The 20,622-nt window shown below is 49.6% G+C and overlaps 1 protein-coding gene across 8 annotated transcripts in view; it reads left to right on the forward strand.

Moving 5' to 3' along the window:
• Window positions 1–20,622, forward strand: part of paplna (papilin a, proteoglycan-like sulfated glycoprotein) — a 610,770-nt gene that overhangs the window by 247,783 nt on the left and 342,365 nt on the right. For 7 of the 8 annotated variants that reach the window (XM_059951694.1, XM_059951720.1, XM_059951737.1 and 4 more), the window contains one exon: window positions 19,529–19,594. The exons of the other annotated variant lie outside the window; for it this stretch is intronic. In XM_059951694.1, coding sequence (XP_059807677.1) covers window positions 19,529–19,594 — 66 coding nt within the window. The remainder of the gene's footprint in view (window positions 1–19,528; window positions 19,595–20,622) is intronic. 8 annotated transcript variants of the gene reach the window in all.

Below are 20,622 nucleotides of genomic sequence, written 5' to 3' on the forward strand. Positions count from 1 at the left end.
CCAGCGTCCACATTTCACATTCTCATCCAGGGTCCACATTCCACATTCTCATCCAGGGTCCACATCCTCATCCAGCGTCCACATTCTCATCCAGGGTCCACATTCTCATTCGCGGTCCACATTCTCATGCAGGGTCCACATTCTCATCCAGGGTCCGCATTCCACATTCTCATTCAGGGTCCACATTCCACATTCTCATCCAGGGTCCACATTGCACATTCTCATCCAGGGTCCACATTGCACATTAGCATCTAGGGCCCACATTCTCGTCCAGGGTGTGCATTCCACATTCTCATTCAGGGTCCACATTCCACATTCTCATACAGGGTCCACATTCCACATTCTCATCCAGGGACCACATTCCACATTCTCATCCAGGGACCACATTCCACATTCTCATCCAGGGTCCACATTCTCATCCAGGGTCCATGTTCTCATCCAGGGTCCATGTTCTCATCCAGGTTCCACATTCTCATCCAGGGTCCACATTCTAATCCAGGGTCCACATTCCACATTCTCATCCAGGGTCCACATTCTCATCCAGGGTCCACATTCTCATCCAGGTTCCACAGTCTAATCCAGGGTCCACATTCTAATCCAGGGTCCACATTCTCATCCAGGGTCCACATTCTCATCCAGGGTCCACATTCAACATTCTCATTCAGGGTCCACATTCTCATCCAAGGTCCACATTGCACATTCTCATCCAGGGTCCACATTCCACATTCTCATCCAGGGTCCACATTCCACATTCTCATTCAGGGTCCACATTCCACATTCTCATCCAGGGTCCACATTCTCATCCAGGTTACACATTCTCATCCAGGGTCCACAGTCTTATCCAGGGTCCACATTCTGATCCAGGGTCCACATTTTCATCCAGGGTCCACATTTCACATTCTCATCCAGGGTCCACATTCCACATTCTCATCCAGGGTCCACATCCTCATCCAGGGTCCACATTCTCATCCAGGGTCCACATTCTCATTCGCGGTCCACATTCTCATCCAGGGTCCACATTCTCATCCAGGCTCCACATTCTCATCCAGGTTCCACATTCTAATCCAGGGTCCACATTCTAATCCAGGGTCCTCACTCTCATCCAGGGACCACATTCAACATTCTCATTCAGTGTCCACATTCTCATCCAAGGTCCACATTCCACATTCTCATCCAGAGTCCACATTCCACATTCTCATTCAGGGTCCACATTCCACATTCTCATCCGGGGTCCACATTCTCATCCAGGTTACACATTCTCATCCAGGGTCCACAGTCTTATCCAGGGTCCACATTCTGATCCAGGGTCCACATTCTCATCCAGGGTCCACATTTCACATTCTCATCCAGGGTCCACATTCCACATTCTCATCCAGTGTCCACATCCTCATCCAGGGTCCACATTCTCATCCAGGGTCCACATTCTCATTCGCGGTCCACATTCTCATCTAGGGTCCACATTCTCATCCAAGGTCCACATTCCACATTCTCATCCAGAGTCCACATTCCACATTCTCATCCAGGGTCCACATTCCACATTCTCATCCAGGTTCCACATTCCACATTCTCATTCAGGGTCCACATTCCACATTCTCATCCAGGGTCCACATTCTAATCCAGGGTCCACATTCTCATCCAGGGTCCACATTCTCATCCAGGGTCCACATTCAACATTCTCATTCAGGGTCCACATTCTCATCCAGGGTCCACATTCCACATTCTCATTCAGGGTCCACATTCCACATTCTCATCCAGGGTCCACATTCTCATCCAGGTTACACATTCTCATCCAGGGTCCACAGTCTTATCCAGGGTCCACATTCTGATCCAGGGTCCACATTTTCATCCAGGGTCCACATTTCACATTCTCATCCAGGGTCCACATTCCACATTCTCATCCAGAGTCCACATCCTCATCCAGGGTCCACATTCTCATCCAGGGTCCACATTCTCATTCGCGGTCCACATTCTCATCCAGGGTCCACATTCTCATCCAGGCTCCACATTCTCATCCAGGTTCCACATTCTAATCCAGGGTACACATTCTAATCCAGGGTCCTCACTCTCATCCAGGGACCACATTCAACATTCTCATTCAGTGTCCACATTCTCATCCAAGGTCCACATTCCACATTCTCATCCAGAGTCCACATTCCACATTCTCATCCAGGGTCCACATTCCACATTCTCATTCAGGGTCCACATTCCACATTCTCATCCAGGGTCCACAGTCTTATCCAGGGTCCACATTCTGATCCAGGGTCCACATTCTCATCCAGGGTCCACATTTCACATTCTCATCCAGGGTCCACATTCCACATTCTCATCCAGTGTCCACATCCTCATCCAGGGTCCACATTCTCATCCAGGGTCCACATTCTCATTCGCGGTCCACATTCTCATCTAGGGTCCACATTCTCATCCAAGGTCCACATTCCACATTCTCATCCAGAGTCCACATTCCACATTCTCATCCAGGGTCCACATTCCACATTCTCATCCAGGTTCCACATTCCACATTCACATTCAGGGTCCACATTCCACATTCTCATCCAGGGTCCACATTCTCATCCAGGTTACACATTCTCATCCAGGGTCCACAGTCTTATCCAGGGTCCACATTCTGATCCAGGTTCCACATTCTCATCCAGGGTCCACATTTCACATTCTCATCCAGGGTCCACATTCCACATTCTCATCCAGTGTCCACATCCTCATCCAGGGTCCACATTCTCATCCAGGGTCCACATTCTCATTCGCGGTCCACATTCTCATCTAGGGTCCACATTCTCATCCAAGGTCCACATTCCACATTCTCATCCAGAGTCCACATTCCACATTCTCATCCAGGGTCCACATTCCACATTCTCATCCAGGTTCCACATTCCACATTCTCATCCAGGGTCCACATTCTCATCCAGGTTACACATTCTCATCCAGGGTCCACAGTCTTATCCAGGGTCCACATTCTCACCCAGGGTCCATATTTCACATTCTCATCCAGGGTACACATTCCACATTCTCATCCAGGGTCCACATCCTCATCCAGGGTCCACATTCCACATTCTCATCCAGGGTCCACATCCTCATCCAGGGTCCACATCCTCATCCAGGGTCCACATTCTCATCCAGGGTCCACATTCTCATTCGCGGTCCACATTCTCATCCAGGGTCCACGTTCTCATCCAGGGTCCGCATTCCACATTCTCATTCAGGGTCCACATTCTACATTCTCATCCAGGGTCCACATTGCACATTCCCATCCAGGGTCCACATTCCCATCCAGGGTCCACGTTCCACATTCTCATCCAGGGTCCACATTCTTATCCAGGGTTCGCATTCTCATCCAGGGTCTACATTCTCATCCAGGGTCCACATTTCACATTCTCATCCAGGGTCCACATTCCACATTCTCATCCAGGTTCCACATTCTCATCCAGGGTCCACATTCTCATTCGCGGTCCACATTCTCATCCAGGGTCCACATTCCACATTCTCATTCAGGGTCCACATTCCACGTTCTCATCCAGGGTCCACATTGCACATTCTCATCCCGGGTCCACATTCCACATTCACATCTAGGGCCCACATTCTCATCCAGGGTCTAAATTCCACATTCTCATTCAGGGTCCACATTCCAGGTTCTCATCCAGGGTGCATATTCCACATTCTCATCCAGGGTCCACATTCTCATCCAAGGTCCACATTCCACATTCTCATCCACAGTCCACATTCCACATTCTCATCCAGGGTCCACATTCCACATTCTCATCCAGGTTCCACATTCCACATTCTCATTCAGGGTCCACATTCCACATTCTCATCCAGGGTCCACATTCTCATCCAGGGCCCACATTCTCATCCAGGGTCCACATTCTCATCCAGGGTCCACATTTCACATTCTCATCCAGGGTCCGCATTCCACATTCTGATCCAGGGTCCACATCGTCATCCAGGGTCCACATTCTCATCCAGGGTCCACATTCTCATTCGCGGTCCACATTCTCATCCAGGGTCCACATTCTCATCCAGGGTCCGCATTCCACATTCTCATTCAGGGTCCACATTCCACATTCTCATCCAGGGTCCACATTGCACATTCTCATCCAGGGTCCACATTGTACATTTGCATCTAGGGCCCACATTCTCATCCAGGGTCTGCATTCCACATTCTCATTCAGGGTCCACATTCCACGTTCTCATCCAGGGTCCACATTTCCATCCAGGGTCCACATTCCACATTCTCATTCAGGGTCCACATTCCACATTCTCAATTAGGTCCACATTCTCATCCAGGGTCCACATTCCACATTCTCATATAGTGTCCACATTCCACATTCTCATCCAGGGACCACATTCCACATTCTCATCCAGGGTCCACATTCTCATTCAGGGTCCACATTCCACATTCTCATTCAGGGTCCATGTTCCCATCCATGGTCCACATTCTCATCCAGGGTCCACATTTTCATTCAGGGTCCACATTCCACATTCTCATCCAGGGTGCACATTCTCGTCCAGGGTCCACATTCTCATCCAGCTTCCACATTCTAATCCAGGGTCCACATTCTCATCCAGGGTCCACATTCTCATCCAGTTTCCACATTCAACATTCTCATTCAGGGTCCACATTCTCATTCAGGGTCCACATTCCACATTCTCATCCAGGGTCCACATTCCACATTCTCATCCAGGGTCCACATTCTAATCCAGGTTCCACATTCTCATCCAGGGTCCACATTCTCATCCACGTTCCACATTCTCATCCAGGGTCCACATTCTAATCCAGGGTCCACATTCCACATTCTGATCCAGGGTGCACATTCTCATCCAGGGTCCACATTCTCATCCAGGTTCCACATTCTAATCCAGGGTCCACATTCTCATCCAGGGTCCACATTCTCATCCAGGGTCCACATTCTCATCCAGGGTCCACATTCAACATTCTCATCCAGGGTCCATGTTCCACATTCTGATCCAGGGTCCACGTTCCACATTCTCATCCAGGTTCCACATTCTCATCCAGGGTCCACATTCTCATCGAGTTTCCACATTCCACATTCTCATCCAGAGTCCACATTCCACATTCTCATCCAGGGTCCACATTCCACATTCTCATCCAGGGTCCACATTCCACATTCTCATTCAGGGTCCACATTCCACATTCTCATTCAGGGTCCACATTCTCATCCAGGTTACACATTCTCATCCAGGGTCCACATTCTTATCCAGGGTCCACATTTCACATACTCATCCAGGGTCCACATTCCACATTCTCATCCAGGGTCCACATCCTCATCCAGGGTCCACATTCTCATCCAGGGTTCACATTCTCATTCGCGGTCCACATTCTCGTCCAGGGTCCACATTCTCATCCAGGGTCCACATTCCACATTCTCATTCAGGGTCCACATTCCACATTCTCATCCAGGGTCCACATTGCACATTCTCATCCAGAGTCCACATTCCACATTCGCATCTGGGGCCCACATTCTCATCCAGGGTCCACATTCCACATTCTCATTCAGGGTCCACATTCTACATTCTCATCCAGGGTCCACATTCTCATCCAGGGTCCACATTCCACATTCTCATCCAGGGTCCACATTCTCCTCCAGGGTCCACATTCCACATTCTCATCCAGGGTCCACATTCCACATTCTCATCCAGGGTCCACATTGCACATTCTCATCCAGGGCCCACATTCTCATCCATGGTCCACATCCTCATCCAGGGTCCACATTCTCATCCAGGGTCCACAGTCCAAATTCTCATCCAGGGTCCACATTGCACATTCTCATCCAGGGTCCACATCCTCATCCAGGGTCCACATTCTCATCCAGGGTCCAGAGTCCACATTCTCATCCAGCTTACACATTCTTCTTCAGGGTCCACGTTCTCATCTAGGGTCCACATTCTCATCCAGGGTCCACATTCTCATCCAGGGTCCACATTCCACATTCTCATTCAGGGTCCACATTCCACATTCTCATCCAGGGTCCACATTCTCATCCAGGGTCCACATTCCACATTCTCATCCAGGTTACACATTCTCATCCAGGGTCCACATTCTAATTGAGGGTCCACATTCCACATTCTCATCCAGGGTCCACATTCTCATCCAGGGTCCACATTCTAATTCAGGGTCCACATTCCACATTCTCATCCAGGGTCCACATTCCGCATTCTCATCCAGGTTACGCATTCTCATCCAGGATCCACATTCTCATCCAGGGTCTACATTCCACATTCTCATTCAGGGTCCACATTCCACATTCCCATCCAGGGTCCGCATTCTCATTCAGGGTCCACATTCTCCGCCAGGGTCCACATTCTCCTCCAGGGTCCACGTTCCACATTCTCATCCAGGGTCCACGTTCCACATTCTCATCCAGGGTCCAGATTGCACATTTGCATCTAGGGCCCACATTCTCATCCAGGGTCTGCATTCCACATTCTCATTCAGGGTCCATATTCTCATCCAGGTTACACATTCTCATCCAGGGTCCACAGTCTTATCCAGGGTCCACATTCTCATCCAGGGTCCACATTCTCACCCAGGGTCCATATTTCACATTCTCATCCAGGGTACACATTCCACATTCTCATCCAGGGTCCACATCCTCATCCAGGGTCCACATTCCACATTCTCATCCAGGGTCCACATCCTCATCCAGGGTCCACATTCCACATTCTCATCCAGGGTCCACATCCTCATCCAGGGTCCACATTCTCATCCAGGGTCCACATTATCATTCGCGGTCCACATTCTCGTCCAGGGTCCACATTCTCATCCAGGGTCCGCATTCCACATTCTCATTCAGGGTCCACATTCTACATTCTCATCCAGGGTCCACATTGCACATTCCCATCCAGGGTCCACATTCTCATTCGCGGTCCACATTCTCGTCCAGGGTCCACATTCTCATCCAGGGTCCGCATTCCACATTCTCATTCAGGGTCCACATTCTACATTCTCATCCAGGGTCCACATTGCACATTCCCATCCAGGGTCCACATTCCCATCCAGGGTCCACGTTCCACATTCTCATCCAGGGTCCACATTCTTATCCAGGGTTCGCATTCTCATCCAGGGTCTACATTCTCATCCAGGGTCCACATTTCACATTCTCATCCAGGGTCCACATTCCACATTCTCATCCAGGGTCCACATTGCACATTCTCATCCCGGGTCCACATTCCACATTCACATCTAGGGCCCACATTCTCATCCAGGGTCTAAATTCCACATTCTCATTCAGGGTCCACATTCCAGGTTCTCATCCAGGGTGCATATTCCACATTCTCATCCACAGTCCACATTCCACATTCTCATCCAGGGTCCACATTCCACATTCTCATCCAGGGTCCACATTCCACATTTTCATCCAGGGTCCACATTTCACATTCTCATCCAGGGTCCGCATTCCACATTCTGATCCAGGCTCCACATCGTCATCCAGGGTCCACATTCTCATCCAGGGTCCACATTCTCATTCGCCGTCCACATTCTCATCCAGGGTCCACATTCTCATCCAGGGTCCGCATTCCACATTCTCATTCAGGGTCCACATTGCAGATTCTCATCCAGGGTCCACATTGTACATTTGCATCTAGGGCCCACATTCTCATCCAGGGTCTGCATTCCACATTCTCATTCAGGGTCCACATTCCACGTTCTCATCCAGGGTCCACATTTCCATCCAGGGTCCACATTCCACATTCTCATTCAGGGTCCACATTCCACATTCTCAATTAGTTCCACATTCTCATCCAGGGTCCACATTCCACATTCTCATATAGTGTCCACATTCCACATTCTCATCCAGGGTCCACATTCTCATTCAGGGTCCACATTCCACATTCTCATCCAGGGTCCATGTTCCCATCCAGGGTCCATGTTCTCATCCAGGTTCCACATTCTCATCCAGGTTCCACATTCTCATCCCGGGTGCACATTCTAATCCAGGGTCCACATTGTACATTCTCATCCAGGGTCCACATTCTCATCCAGGCTCCACATTCTCATCCAGGTTCCACATTCTAATCCAGGGTCCACATTCTAATCCAGGGTCCTCACTCTCATCCAGGGACCACATTCAACATTCTCATTCAGTGTCCACATTCTCATCCAAGGTCCACATTCCACATTCTCATCCAGAGTCCACATTCCACATTCTCATCCAGGGTCCACATTCCACATTCTCATTCAGGGTCCACATTCCACATTCTCATCCAGGGTCCACATTCTCATCCAGGTTACACATTCTCATCCAGGGTCCACAGTCTTATCCAGGGTCCACATTCTGATCCAGGGTCCACATTCTCATCCAGGGTCCACATTTCACATTCTCATCCAGGGTCCACATTCCACATTCTCATCCAGTGTCCACATCCTCATCCAGGGTCCACATTCTCATCCAGGTTCCACATTCTCATTCGCGGTCCACATTCTCATCAAGGGTCCTCATTCTCATCCAAGGTCCACATTCCACATTCTCATCCAGAGTCCACATTCCACATTCTCATCCAGGGTCCACATTCCACATTCTCATCCAGGTTCCACATTCCACATTCTCATTCAGGGTCCACATTCCACATTCTCATCCAGGGTCCACATTTCACATTCTCATCCAGGGTCCACATTCTCATTCGCGGTCCACATTCTCATCCAGGGTCCACATTCTCATCCAGGGTCCGCATTCCACATTCTCATTCAGGGTCCACATTCCACATTCTCATCCAGGGTCCACATTGCACATTCTCATCCAGGGTCCACATTGCACATTTGCATCTAGGGCCCACATTCTCGTCCAGGGTGTGCATTCCACATTCTCATTCAGGGTCCACATTCCACATTCTCATACAGGGTCCACATTCCACATTCTCATCCAGGGACCACATTCCACATTCTCATCCAGGGACCACATTCCACATTCTCATCCAGGGTCCACATTCTCATCCAGGGTCCATGTTCTCATCCAGGGTCCATGTTCTCATCCAGGTTCCACATTCTCATCCAGGGTCCACATTCTAATCCAGGGTCCACATTCCACATTCTCATCCAGGGTCCACATTCTCATCCAGGGTCCACATTCTCATCCAGGTTCCACAGTCTAATCCAGGGTCCACATTCTAATCCAGGGTCCACATCCTCATCCAGGGTCCACATCCTCATCCAGGGTCCACATTCTCATCCAGGGTCCACATTCTCATTCGCGGTCCACATTCTCATCCAGGGTCCACATTCTCATCCAGGCTCCACATTCTCATCCAGGTTCCACATTCTAATCCAGGGTCCACATTCTAATCCAGGGTCCTCACTCTCATCCAGGGACCACATTCAACATTCTCATTCAGTGTCCACATTCTCATCCAGAGTCCACATTCCACATTCTCATCCAGGGTCCACATTCCACATTCTCATTCAGGGTCCACATTCCACATTCTCATCCAGGGTCCACATTCTCATCCAGGTTACACATTCTCATCCAGGGTCCACAGTCTTATCCAGGGTCCACATTCTGATCCAGGGTCCACATTCTCATCCAGGGTCCACATTTCACATTCTCATCCAGGGTCCACATTCCACATTCTCATCCAGTGTCCACATCCTCATCCAGGGTCCACATTCTCATCCAGGGTCCACATTCTCATTCGCGGTCCACATTCTCATCTAGGGTCCACATTCTCATCCAAGGTCCACATTCCACATTCTCATCCAGAGTCCACATTCCACATTCTCATCCAGGGTCCACATTCCACATTCTCATCCAGGTTCCACATTCCACATTCTCATTCAGGGTCCACATTCCACATTCTCATCCAGGGTCCACATTCTAATCCAGGTTACACATTCTCATCCAGGGTCCACAGTCTTATCCAGGGTCCACATTCTCATCCAGGGGCCACATTCTCATCCAGCGTCCACATTTCACATTCTCATCCAGGGTCCACATTCCACATTCTCATCCAGGGTCCACATCCTCATCCAGCGTCCACATTCTCATCCAGGGTCCACATTCTCATTCGCGGTCTACATTCTCATCCAGGGTCCACATTCTCATCCAGGGTCCGCATTCCACATTCTCATTCAGGGTCCACATTCTCATCCAGGGTCCGCATTCCACATTCTCATTCAGGGTCTACATTCCACATTCTCATCCAGGGTCCACATTGCACATTCTCATCCAGGGTCCACATTGCACATTTGCATCTAGGGCCCACATTCTCGTCCAGGGTGTGCATTCCACATTCTCATTCAGGGTCCACATTCCACATTCTCATACAGGGTCCACATTCCACATTCTCATCCAGGGACCACATTCCACATTCTCATCCAGGGACCACATTCCACATTCTCATCCAGGGTCCACATTCTCATCCAGGGTCCATGTTCTCATCCAGGGTCCATGTTCTCATCCAGGTTCCACATTCTCATCCAGGGTCCACATTCTAATCCAGGGTCCACATTCCACATTCTCATCCAGGGTCCACATTCTCATCCAGGGTCCACATTCTCATCCAGGTTCCACAGTCTAATCCAGGGTCCACATTCTAATCCAGGGTCCACATTCTCATCCAGGGTCCACATTCTCATCCAGGGTCCACATTCAACATTCTCATTCAGGGTCCACATTCTCATCCAAGGTCCACATTCCACATTCTAATCCAGAGTCCACATTCCACATTCTCATCCAGGGTCCACATTCCACATTCTCATCCAGGGTCCACATTCCACATTCTCATTCAGGGTCCACATTCCACATTCTCATCCAGGGTCCACATTCTCATCCAGGTTACACATTCTCATCCAGGGTCCACAGTCTTATCCAGGGTCCACATTCTGATCCAGGGTCCACATTCTCATCCAGGGTCCACATTTCACATTCTCATCCAGGGTCCACATTCCACATTCTCATCCAGTGTCCACATCCTCATCCAGGGTCCACATTCTCATCCAGGGTCCACATTCTCATTCGCGGTCCACATTCTCATCTAGGGTCCACATTCTCATCCAAGGTCCACATTCCACATTCTCATCCAGAGTCCACATTCCACATTCTCATCCAGGGTCCACATTCCACATTCTCATCCAGGGACCACATTCCACATTCTCATCCAGGGACCACATTCCACATTCTCATCCAGGGTCCACATTCTCATCCAGGGTCCATGTTCTCATCCAGGGTCCATGTTCTCATCCAGGTTCCACATTCTCATCCAGGGTCCACATTCTAATCCAGGGTCCACATTCCACATTCTCATCCAGGGTCCACATTCTCATCCAGGGTCCACATTCTCATCCAGGTTCCACAGTCTAATCCAGGGTCCACATTCTAATCCAGGGTCCACATCCTCATCCAGGGTCCACATCCTCATCCAGGGTCCACATTCTCATCCAGGGTCCACATTCTCATTCGCGGTCCACATTCTCATCCAGGGTCCACATTCTCATCCAGGCTCCACATTCTCATCCAGGTTCCACATTCTAATCCAGGGTCCACATTCTAATCCAGGGTCCTCACTCTCATCCAGGGACCACATTCAACATTCTCATTCAGTGTCCACATTCTCATCCAAGGTCCACATTCCACATTCTCATCCAATTCCACATTCTCATCCAGGGTCCACATTCCACATTCTCATTCAGGGTCCACATTCCACATTCTCATCCAGGGTCCACATTCTCATCCAGGTTACACATTCTCATCCAGGGTCCACAGTCTTATCCAGGGTCCACATTCTGATCCAGGGTCCACATTCTCATCCAGGGTCCACATTTCACATTCTCATCCAGGGTCCACATTCCACATTCTCATCCAGTGTCCACATCCTCATCCAGGGTCCACATTCTCATCCAGGGTCCACATTCTCATTCGCGGTCCACATTCTCATCTAGGGTCCACATTCTCATCCAAGGTCCACATTCCACATTCTCATCCAGAGTCCACATTCCACATTCTCATCCAGGGTCCACATTCCACATTCTCATCCAGGTTCCACATTCCACATTCTCATTCAGGGTCCACATTCCACATTCTCATCCAGGGTCCACATTCTAATCCAGGTTACACATTCTCATCCAGGGTCCACAGTCTTATCCAGGGTCCACATTCTCATCCAGGGGCCACATTCTCATCCAGCGTCCACATTTCACATTCTCATCCAGGGTCCACATTCCACATTCTCATCCAGGGTCCACATCCTCATCCAGCGTCCACATTCTCATCCAGGGTCCACATTCTCATTCGCGGTCCACATTCTCATCCAGGGTCCACATTCTCATCCAGGGTCCGCATTCCACATTCTCATTCAGGGTCCACATTCCACATTCTCATCCAGGGTCCACATTGCACATTCTCATCCAGGGTCCACATTACACATTTGCATCTAGGGCCCACATTCTCGTCCAGGGTGTGCATTCCACATTCTCATTCAGGGTCCACATTCCACATTCTCATACAGGGTCCACATTCCACATTCTCATCCAGGGACCACATTCCACATTCTCATCCAGGGACCACATTCCACATTCTCATCCAGGGTCCACATTCTCATCCAGGGTCCACGTTCTCATCCAGGGTCCATGTTCTCATCCAGGTTCCACATTCTCATCCAGGGTCCACATTCTAATCCAGGGTCCACATTCCACATTCTCATTCAGGGTCCACATTCTCATCCAGGGTCCACATTCTCATCCAGGTTCCACAGTCTAATCCAGGGTCCACATTCTAATCCAGGGTCCACATTCTCATCCAGGGTCCACATTCTCATCCAGGGTCCACATTCAACATTCTCATTCAGGGTCCACATTCTCATCCAAGGTCCACATTCCACATTCTAATCCAGAGTCCACATTCCACATTCTCATCCAGGGTCCACATTCCACATTCTCATCCAGGGTCCACATTCCACATTCTCATTCAGGGTCCACATTCCACATTCTCATCCAGGGTTCACATTCTCATCCAAGGTCCACATTCCACATTCTCATCCAGCGTCTACATTCCACATTCTCATCCAGGGTCCACATTCCACATTCTCATTCAGGGTCCACATTCCACATTCTCATCCAGGGTCCACATTCTCATTCAGGGTCCACATTGCACATTCTCATCCAGGGTCCATGTTCTCCTCCAGGTTCCACATTCACATCCAGGGTCCACTTTCTAATCCAGGGTCCACATTCCACATTCTCATCCAGGGTCCACATTCTCATCCAGGGTCCACATTCTCATCCAGGGTCCACATTCTAATCCAGGGTCCACATTCTAATCCAGGGTCCACATTCTCATCCAGGGTCCACATACTCATCCAGGATCCTCATTCAACATTCTAATTCAGGGTCCACATTCTCATTCAGGGTCCAGATTCCACATTCTCATCCAGGGTCCAAATTCTCATCCAGGGTCCACGTTCCACATTCTCATCCAGGGTCCACGTTACACATTCTCATCCTGGGTCCACGTTCCACATTCTCATCCAGGGTCCACATTCTCATTCAGGGTGCACATTCCACATTCTCATCCAGGTTCCACGTTCCACATTCTCATCCAGGGTCCACGTTCCACATTCTCATCCAGGGACCACGTTCCACATTCTCATCCAGGGTCCACATTCTCATTCAGGGTCCACATTCCACATTCTCATCCAGGGTCCATGTTCTCATCCAGGGTCCATGTTCTCATCCAGGTTCCACATTCTCATCCAGGGTCCACATTCTAATCCAGGGTCCACATTCCACATTCTCATCCAGGGTCCACATTCTCATCCAGGGTCCACATTCTCATCCAGGTTCCACATTCTAATCCAGGGTCCACATTCTAATCCAGGGTCCACATTCTCATCCAGGGTCCACATTCTCATCCAGGGTCCACATTCAACATTCTCATTCAGGGTCCACATTCTCATCCAAGGTCCACATTCCACATTCTCATCCAGAGTCCACATTCCACATTCTCATCCAGGGTCCACATTCCACATTCTCATCCAGGGTCCACATTCCACATTCTCATCCAGGGTCCACATTCCACATTCTCATCCAGGGTCCACATTCTCATCCAGGTTACACATTCTCATCCAGGTTCCACATTCACATCCAGGGTCCACATTCTAATCCAGGGTCCACATTCCACATTCTCATCCAGGGTCCACATTCTCATCCAGGGTCCACATTCTCATCCAGGTTCTACATTCTAATCCAGGGTCCACATTCTCATCCAGGGTCCACATTCTCATCCAGGGTCCACATTCTCATCCAGGTTACACATTCTCATCCAGGGTCCACAGTCTTATCCAGGGTCCACATTCTGATCCAGGGTCCACATTCTAATCCAGGGTCCACATTCCACATTCTCATTCAGGGTCCACATTCTCATCCAGGGTCCACATTCTCATCCAGGTTACACATTCTCATCCAGGGTCCACAGTCTTATCCAGGGTCCACATTCTGATCCAGGGTCCACATTCTAATCCAGGGCCCACATTCCACATTCTCATCCAGGGTCCACATTCTCATCCAGGGTCCACATTCTCATCCAGGTTCCACATTCTAATCCAGGGTCCACATTCTCATCCAGGGTCCACATTCAACATTCTCATTCAGAGTCCACATTCTCATCCAAGGTCCACATTCCACATTCTCATCCAGAGTCCACATTCCACATTCTCATCCAGGGTCCACATTCCACATTCTCATCCAGGGTCCACATTCCACATTCTCATTCAGCGTCCACATTCCACATTCTCATCCAGGGTCCACATTCTCATCCAGGTTACACATTCTCATCCAGGGTCCACAGTCTTATCCAGGGTCCACATTCTGATCCTGGGTCCACATTTTCATCCAGGGTCCACATTTCACATTCTCATCCAGGGTCCACATTCCACATTCTCATCCAGGGTCCACATCCTCATCCGGGGTCCACATTCTCATCCAGGGTCCATGTTCTCATCCAGGTTCCACATTCACATCCAGGGTCCACATTCTAATCCAGGGTCCACATTCCACATTCTCATCCAGGGTCCACATTCTTATCCAGGGTCTTCATTCTCATCCAGGTTCCACAATCTAATCCAGGGTCCACATTCTAATCCAGGGTCCACATTCTCATCCAGGGTCCACATTCTCATCCAGGATCCACATTCAACATTCTCATTCAGGGTCCACATTCTCATTCAAGGTCCAGATTCCACATTCTCATCCAGGGTCCACATTCTCATCCAGGGTCCACGTTCCACATTCTCATCCAGGGTCCACGTTACACATTCTCATCCTGGGTCCACGTTCCACATTCTCATCCAGTGTCCACATTCTCATTCTGGGTGCACATTCCACATTCTCATCCAGGTTCCACGTTCCACATTCTCATCCAGGGTCCACGTTCCACATTCTCATCCAGGGTCCACATTCCACATTCTCATCCAGGGTACACATTCCACATTCTTATCCAGGGTCCATGTTCTCATCCGGGGTCCACATTCTCATCCAGTTTCCACATTCACATCCAGGGTCCACATTTTCATCCAGGGTCCACATTCCACATTCTCATCCAGGGTTCACATTCTTATCCAGTGTTCGCATTCTCATCCAGGGTCCACATTCTCATCCACGGTCCACATTCCACATTCTCATCCAGGGTCCACATCCTCATCCAGGGTCCACATTCTCATCCAGGGTCCACATTCTCATTCGCGGTCCACATTCTCATCCAGGGTCCACATTCTCATTCAGGGTCCACATTCCACGTTCTTATCCAGGGTCCACATTCCACTTTCTCATTCAGGGACCACATTCCGCGTTCTCATCCAGGGTCCACGTTCTACATTCTCATCCAGGGTCCACATTCTCATCCAAGGTCTACATTCCACATTCTCATTAAGGGTCCACATTCCACGTTCTCATCCAGGGTCCACATTCTACATTCTCATCCAGGGTCCACATTCTCATCCAAGGTCCACATTCCACATTCTCAACCAAGGTCCACATTCCACATTCTCATCCAGAGTCCACATTCCACATTCTCATCCAGGGTCCACATTCCACATTCTCATCCAGGGTCCATATCCTCATCCAGGGTCCACATTCTCATCCAGGGTCCACATTCTCATTCGCGGTCTACATTCTCATCCAGGGTCCACATTCCCATCCAGGGTCCGCATTCCACATTCTCATTCAGGGTCCACATTCCACTTTCTCATCCAGGGTCCACATTGCACATTCTCATCCAGGGTCCACATTGCACATTTGCATCTAGGGCCTACATTCTCATCCAGGGTATACATTCCACATTCTCATTCAGGGTCCACATTCCACGTTCTCATCCAGGGTCCACATTCCACGTTCTCATCCAGGGTCCACATTCCCATCCAGGGTCCACATTCCTCATTCTCATTCAGCGTCCACATTCCACATTCTCATTTAGGGTCCACATTCTCATCCAGGGTCCACATTCCACATTCTCATACAGGGTCCACATTCCACATTCTCATCGAGGGACAACATTCCACATTCTCATCCAGGGTCCACATTCTCATTCAGGGTCCACATTCCACATTCTCATCCAGGGTCCATGTTCTCATCCAGGTTCCACATTCTCATCCAGGGTCCACATTCTCATCCAGGTTCCACATTCTAATCCAGGGTCCACATTCTAATCCAGGGTCCACATTCTCATCCAGGGTCCACATTCTCATCCAGGGTCCACTTTCAACATTCTCATTCAGGGTCCACATTCTCATTCAGGGTCCAGATTCCACATTCTCATCCAGGGTCCACATTCTCATCCAGGGTCCAAGGTCCACATTCTGATCCAGGGTCCAGTTTCCACATTCTGATCCTGGGTCCACGTTCCACATTCTCATCCAGGGTCCACATTTCACATTCTCATTCAGGGTCCACATTCCACATTCTCATTCATGGTCCACATTCCACATTCTCATCCAGGGTCCACATTCCACATTCTCATCCAGGGTCCACATTCTCATCCAGGTTCCACATTCTCATCCAGGGTCCACATTCTCATCCAGTTTCCACATTCACATCCAGGGTCCACATTTTCATCCTGGGTCCACGTTCCACATTCTCATTCAGGGTCCACATTCCACGTTCTCATCCAGGGTCCACATTCTTATCCAGGGTTCGCATTCTCATCCAGGGTCTACATTCTCATCCAGGGTCCACATTTCACATTCTCATCCAGGGTCCACATTCCACATTCTCATCCAGGGTCCACATCCTCATCCAGGGTCCACATTCTCATCCAGGGTCCGCATTCTCATTCGCGGTCCACATTCTCATCCAGGGTCCACATTCCACATTCTCATTCAGGGTCCACATTCCACGTTCTCATCCAGGGTCCACATTGCACATTCTCATCTCGGGTCCACATTCCACATTCGCATCTAGGGCCCACATTCTCATCCAGGGTCTACATTCCACATTCTCATTCAGGGTCCACATTCCATGTTCTCATCCAGGGTCCACATTCCCATCCAGGGTCCGCATTCTCATTCAGGGTCCACATTCTCATCCAGGGTCCACATTCTCATTCAGGGTTCACATTCCACATTCTCATCCAGGTTACACATTCTCATCCTGGGTCCACATTCTCCGACAGGGTCCACATTCTCCTCCAGGGTCCACATTCCATATTCTCATTCAGGGTCCACATTCCACTTTCTCATTCTGGGTCCACATTCCACATTCTCATCCAGGTTACAGATTCTCATCCAGGGTTAACGTTCTCATCCAGGTTCCACATTCTCATCCAGGGTCCACATTCCACATTCTCATCCAGGGTCCACATTCCACATTCTCATCCAGGGTCCACTTTCTCAATCAGGGTCCACATTCTAATCCAGATTCCACATTTTCATCCAGGGTCAATGTTCTCATCCAGCTTCCACATTGTCATCCAGGGTCCACATACTCATCCAGGGTCCACATTCTCATCCATGGTCTACATACTCATCCAGGTTCCACATTCTCATTCAGGGTCCACATTCTCATCAAGGGTCAATGTTCTCATCCAGGATCCACATTCTCATCCAGGGTCCACATACTCATCCAGGGTCCACATTCTCATCCAGGGTCCACGTTCTCACCCAGGTTCCACATTCTCATTCAGGGTCCACATTCTCCTCCAGGGTCAATGTTCTCATCCAGGGTCCACATTCTCATCCAGGGTCCACATACTCATCCAGGGTCCACATTCTCATCCAGGGTCCACATTCTCATCCAGGGTCAATGTTCTCATCCAGGATCCACATTCTCATCCAGGGTCCACATTCTCCTCCAGGGTCAATGTTCTCATCCAGGGTCCCCATTCTCATCCAGGGTCCACGTACTCATCCAGGGTCCACATTCTCATCCAGTGTCCACATTCTCATCCAGGGTCAATGTTCTCATCCAGGGTCCACGTTCTCATCCAGGGTCCACGTTCTCATCCAGGGTCCACATTCTCATCCAGGGTCCACATTCTCATCCAGGGTCCACATTCTCATCCAGGGTTCACATTCCGCATTCTCATCCAAGGTCCACGTTCTCATCCAGGTTCCACATTCTCATCCAGGTTCCGCATTCTCATCCAGGTTCCACATTCTCATCCAGGTTCCACATTCTCATCCAGGGTCTACATTCTCATCCAGGGTCAATGTTCTCATCCAGGATCCACATTCTCATCCAGGGTCCACATTCTCATCCAGGGTCCACATACTCATCCAGGGTCCACATTCTCATCCAGCGTCCACGTTCTCATCCAGGGTCAATGTTCTCATCCAGGTTCCACATTCTCATCCAGGGTCCACATACTCATCCAGGGTCCACATTCTCATCCAGGGTCCACGTTCTCATCCAGGGTCAATGTTCTCATCCAGGGTCCACATACTCATCCAGTGTCCACATTCTCATCCAGGTTCCACATTCTCATCCAGGGTCCATATTCTCATCCAGGGTCCATATTCTCATCCAGGGCCCACTGAGGAAGTGTGTCTGCTGGGTGGAGTGCAGGTAGTAGCATGGTAGGAGGGGGTTTGTCAGTAGGAGTGTGGGGGTTCAGCATCCGACAGACAGGGAGAGCAGCAATCCCAATGATGTGGTTGTCAGATCCTGGAGCAAAGCTTCTCCATGAAATGCAGCGACTTTCACCTCATGCTGGTCTGGAATGAGCTCTGTGAACGTGATTGTCACTTCTATAAACAACCCTCCCATTTTTTTCCCAATTTGCAATCAAGAAATATTCTGCTCTGGCACCCTGGAGTCGGCGCAGGGATTGTGAGAAGTTGGGATGAAGAGTGCCATAAACCAAGGCGAGGACATTAGGGAGAGGTCAAGACTTGCTGTTCAGAATGTGTTATCACTGAGGTGTGGGCCAGCTCTGTAAGGGGACATGTAGAAGGATGTGGAGTCTGCCGGGGTCATGGAATCTGCAGGGGGTCGTGGTGTTTGAGGTGATAGATGTGCTCTTAAAATTGTGTACAGAATAAGCAGGACAGTTTTTAAACTTGGCTCTGTTCCACATGCAAGGATTTCATTCATAAATCCGCCCAGTCCTTGGAGTTGGAGGCAGTGCCTGAAACCCAGAATTTACAGGTAACCAAGGCCGCAACAGGCAACCAGTGGGAGCTGCTTTGTCGTTTGTAGTGTAGCAGACTCTGCTTGTGGTGGTGGTATGCTGCTGCTGCTGGGTGAGGTATTTGCAAATGCTGGCTCAGTAGGCGGGCTATCTGCCCTGATGTTGTGTGAGGCCCTGTGGGCTCAAGATCCCCTCAGCCCACCAAACCGATATTCAGCTTCCAGACACAAAACTCATCAAAAACATTTCAACACACCAGTCAATGCCAGAGTCCTTCAGGGAAATCTGACCCTTGCTTTGCCATTCACAGACCATTGCTCCTTCCCAATCCCTGTCCCCTCCTCTTCCCTGCAGTACGTCCCAACATTCCCATCATCGCTTCAATGGACTGTGCATGGGTGTACACATTCTCAATGGAATTGTGAACACGGGTATGTTGGTTTTGTGTGTGTGTGTCTCTCTCTCCCCCTCTCTCTCTCTCTCTCTCCCTCTCCCTCTCCCTCTCCCCCCCGGGAATGTTCTGTCTTATCTCTCCTTATAAAAAGTGTTAGTCTATAATAGTTTTGTATTTGAACATAGTTACTGAATTCTTTAAACCTTCTTTTGCACAGAGTATTAAGGTAACACTGATATGGTACTGCAGCCCAGCCCATAGTGTACTTGTTCCCTGCTTGCAGCAGGTGTATGAGAGGTAGATCTTTTCAGTTTGTGCGTCTGACTGTCTGTGCACTGAACTTGTATGGGCTTGTATCGCACCATCTCTCTCCACACATACCTTGTCCCACCCCTGTCTCACATCACTCCTTCCACAAACTTTGTCCCACCTCCATCTCACCACTCCCTCCCCATCTCCCCTCACTCCCTCCCCCATCTCACCTCACTCCCTCCACATATACCTTGTCCCACCCCCATCTCACCTCACTCTGCCCATCCTTTGCAGCTTCTGACTGCCTGCATACTATTCCCATCAGCCAGTCCTTGTAGACTGTGATCTCCCGGCCACACACATTTACCCAAATCTGTTGTTGGACCTGCTGGACTTTTG

Source organism: Hypanus sabinus, chromosome 2, assembly GCF_030144855.1.
Source record: "Hypanus sabinus isolate sHypSab1 chromosome 2, sHypSab1.hap1, whole genome shotgun sequence".
NCBI classification, from domain to species: Eukaryota; Metazoa; Chordata; class Chondrichthyes; order Myliobatiformes; family Dasyatidae; genus Hypanus; species Hypanus sabinus.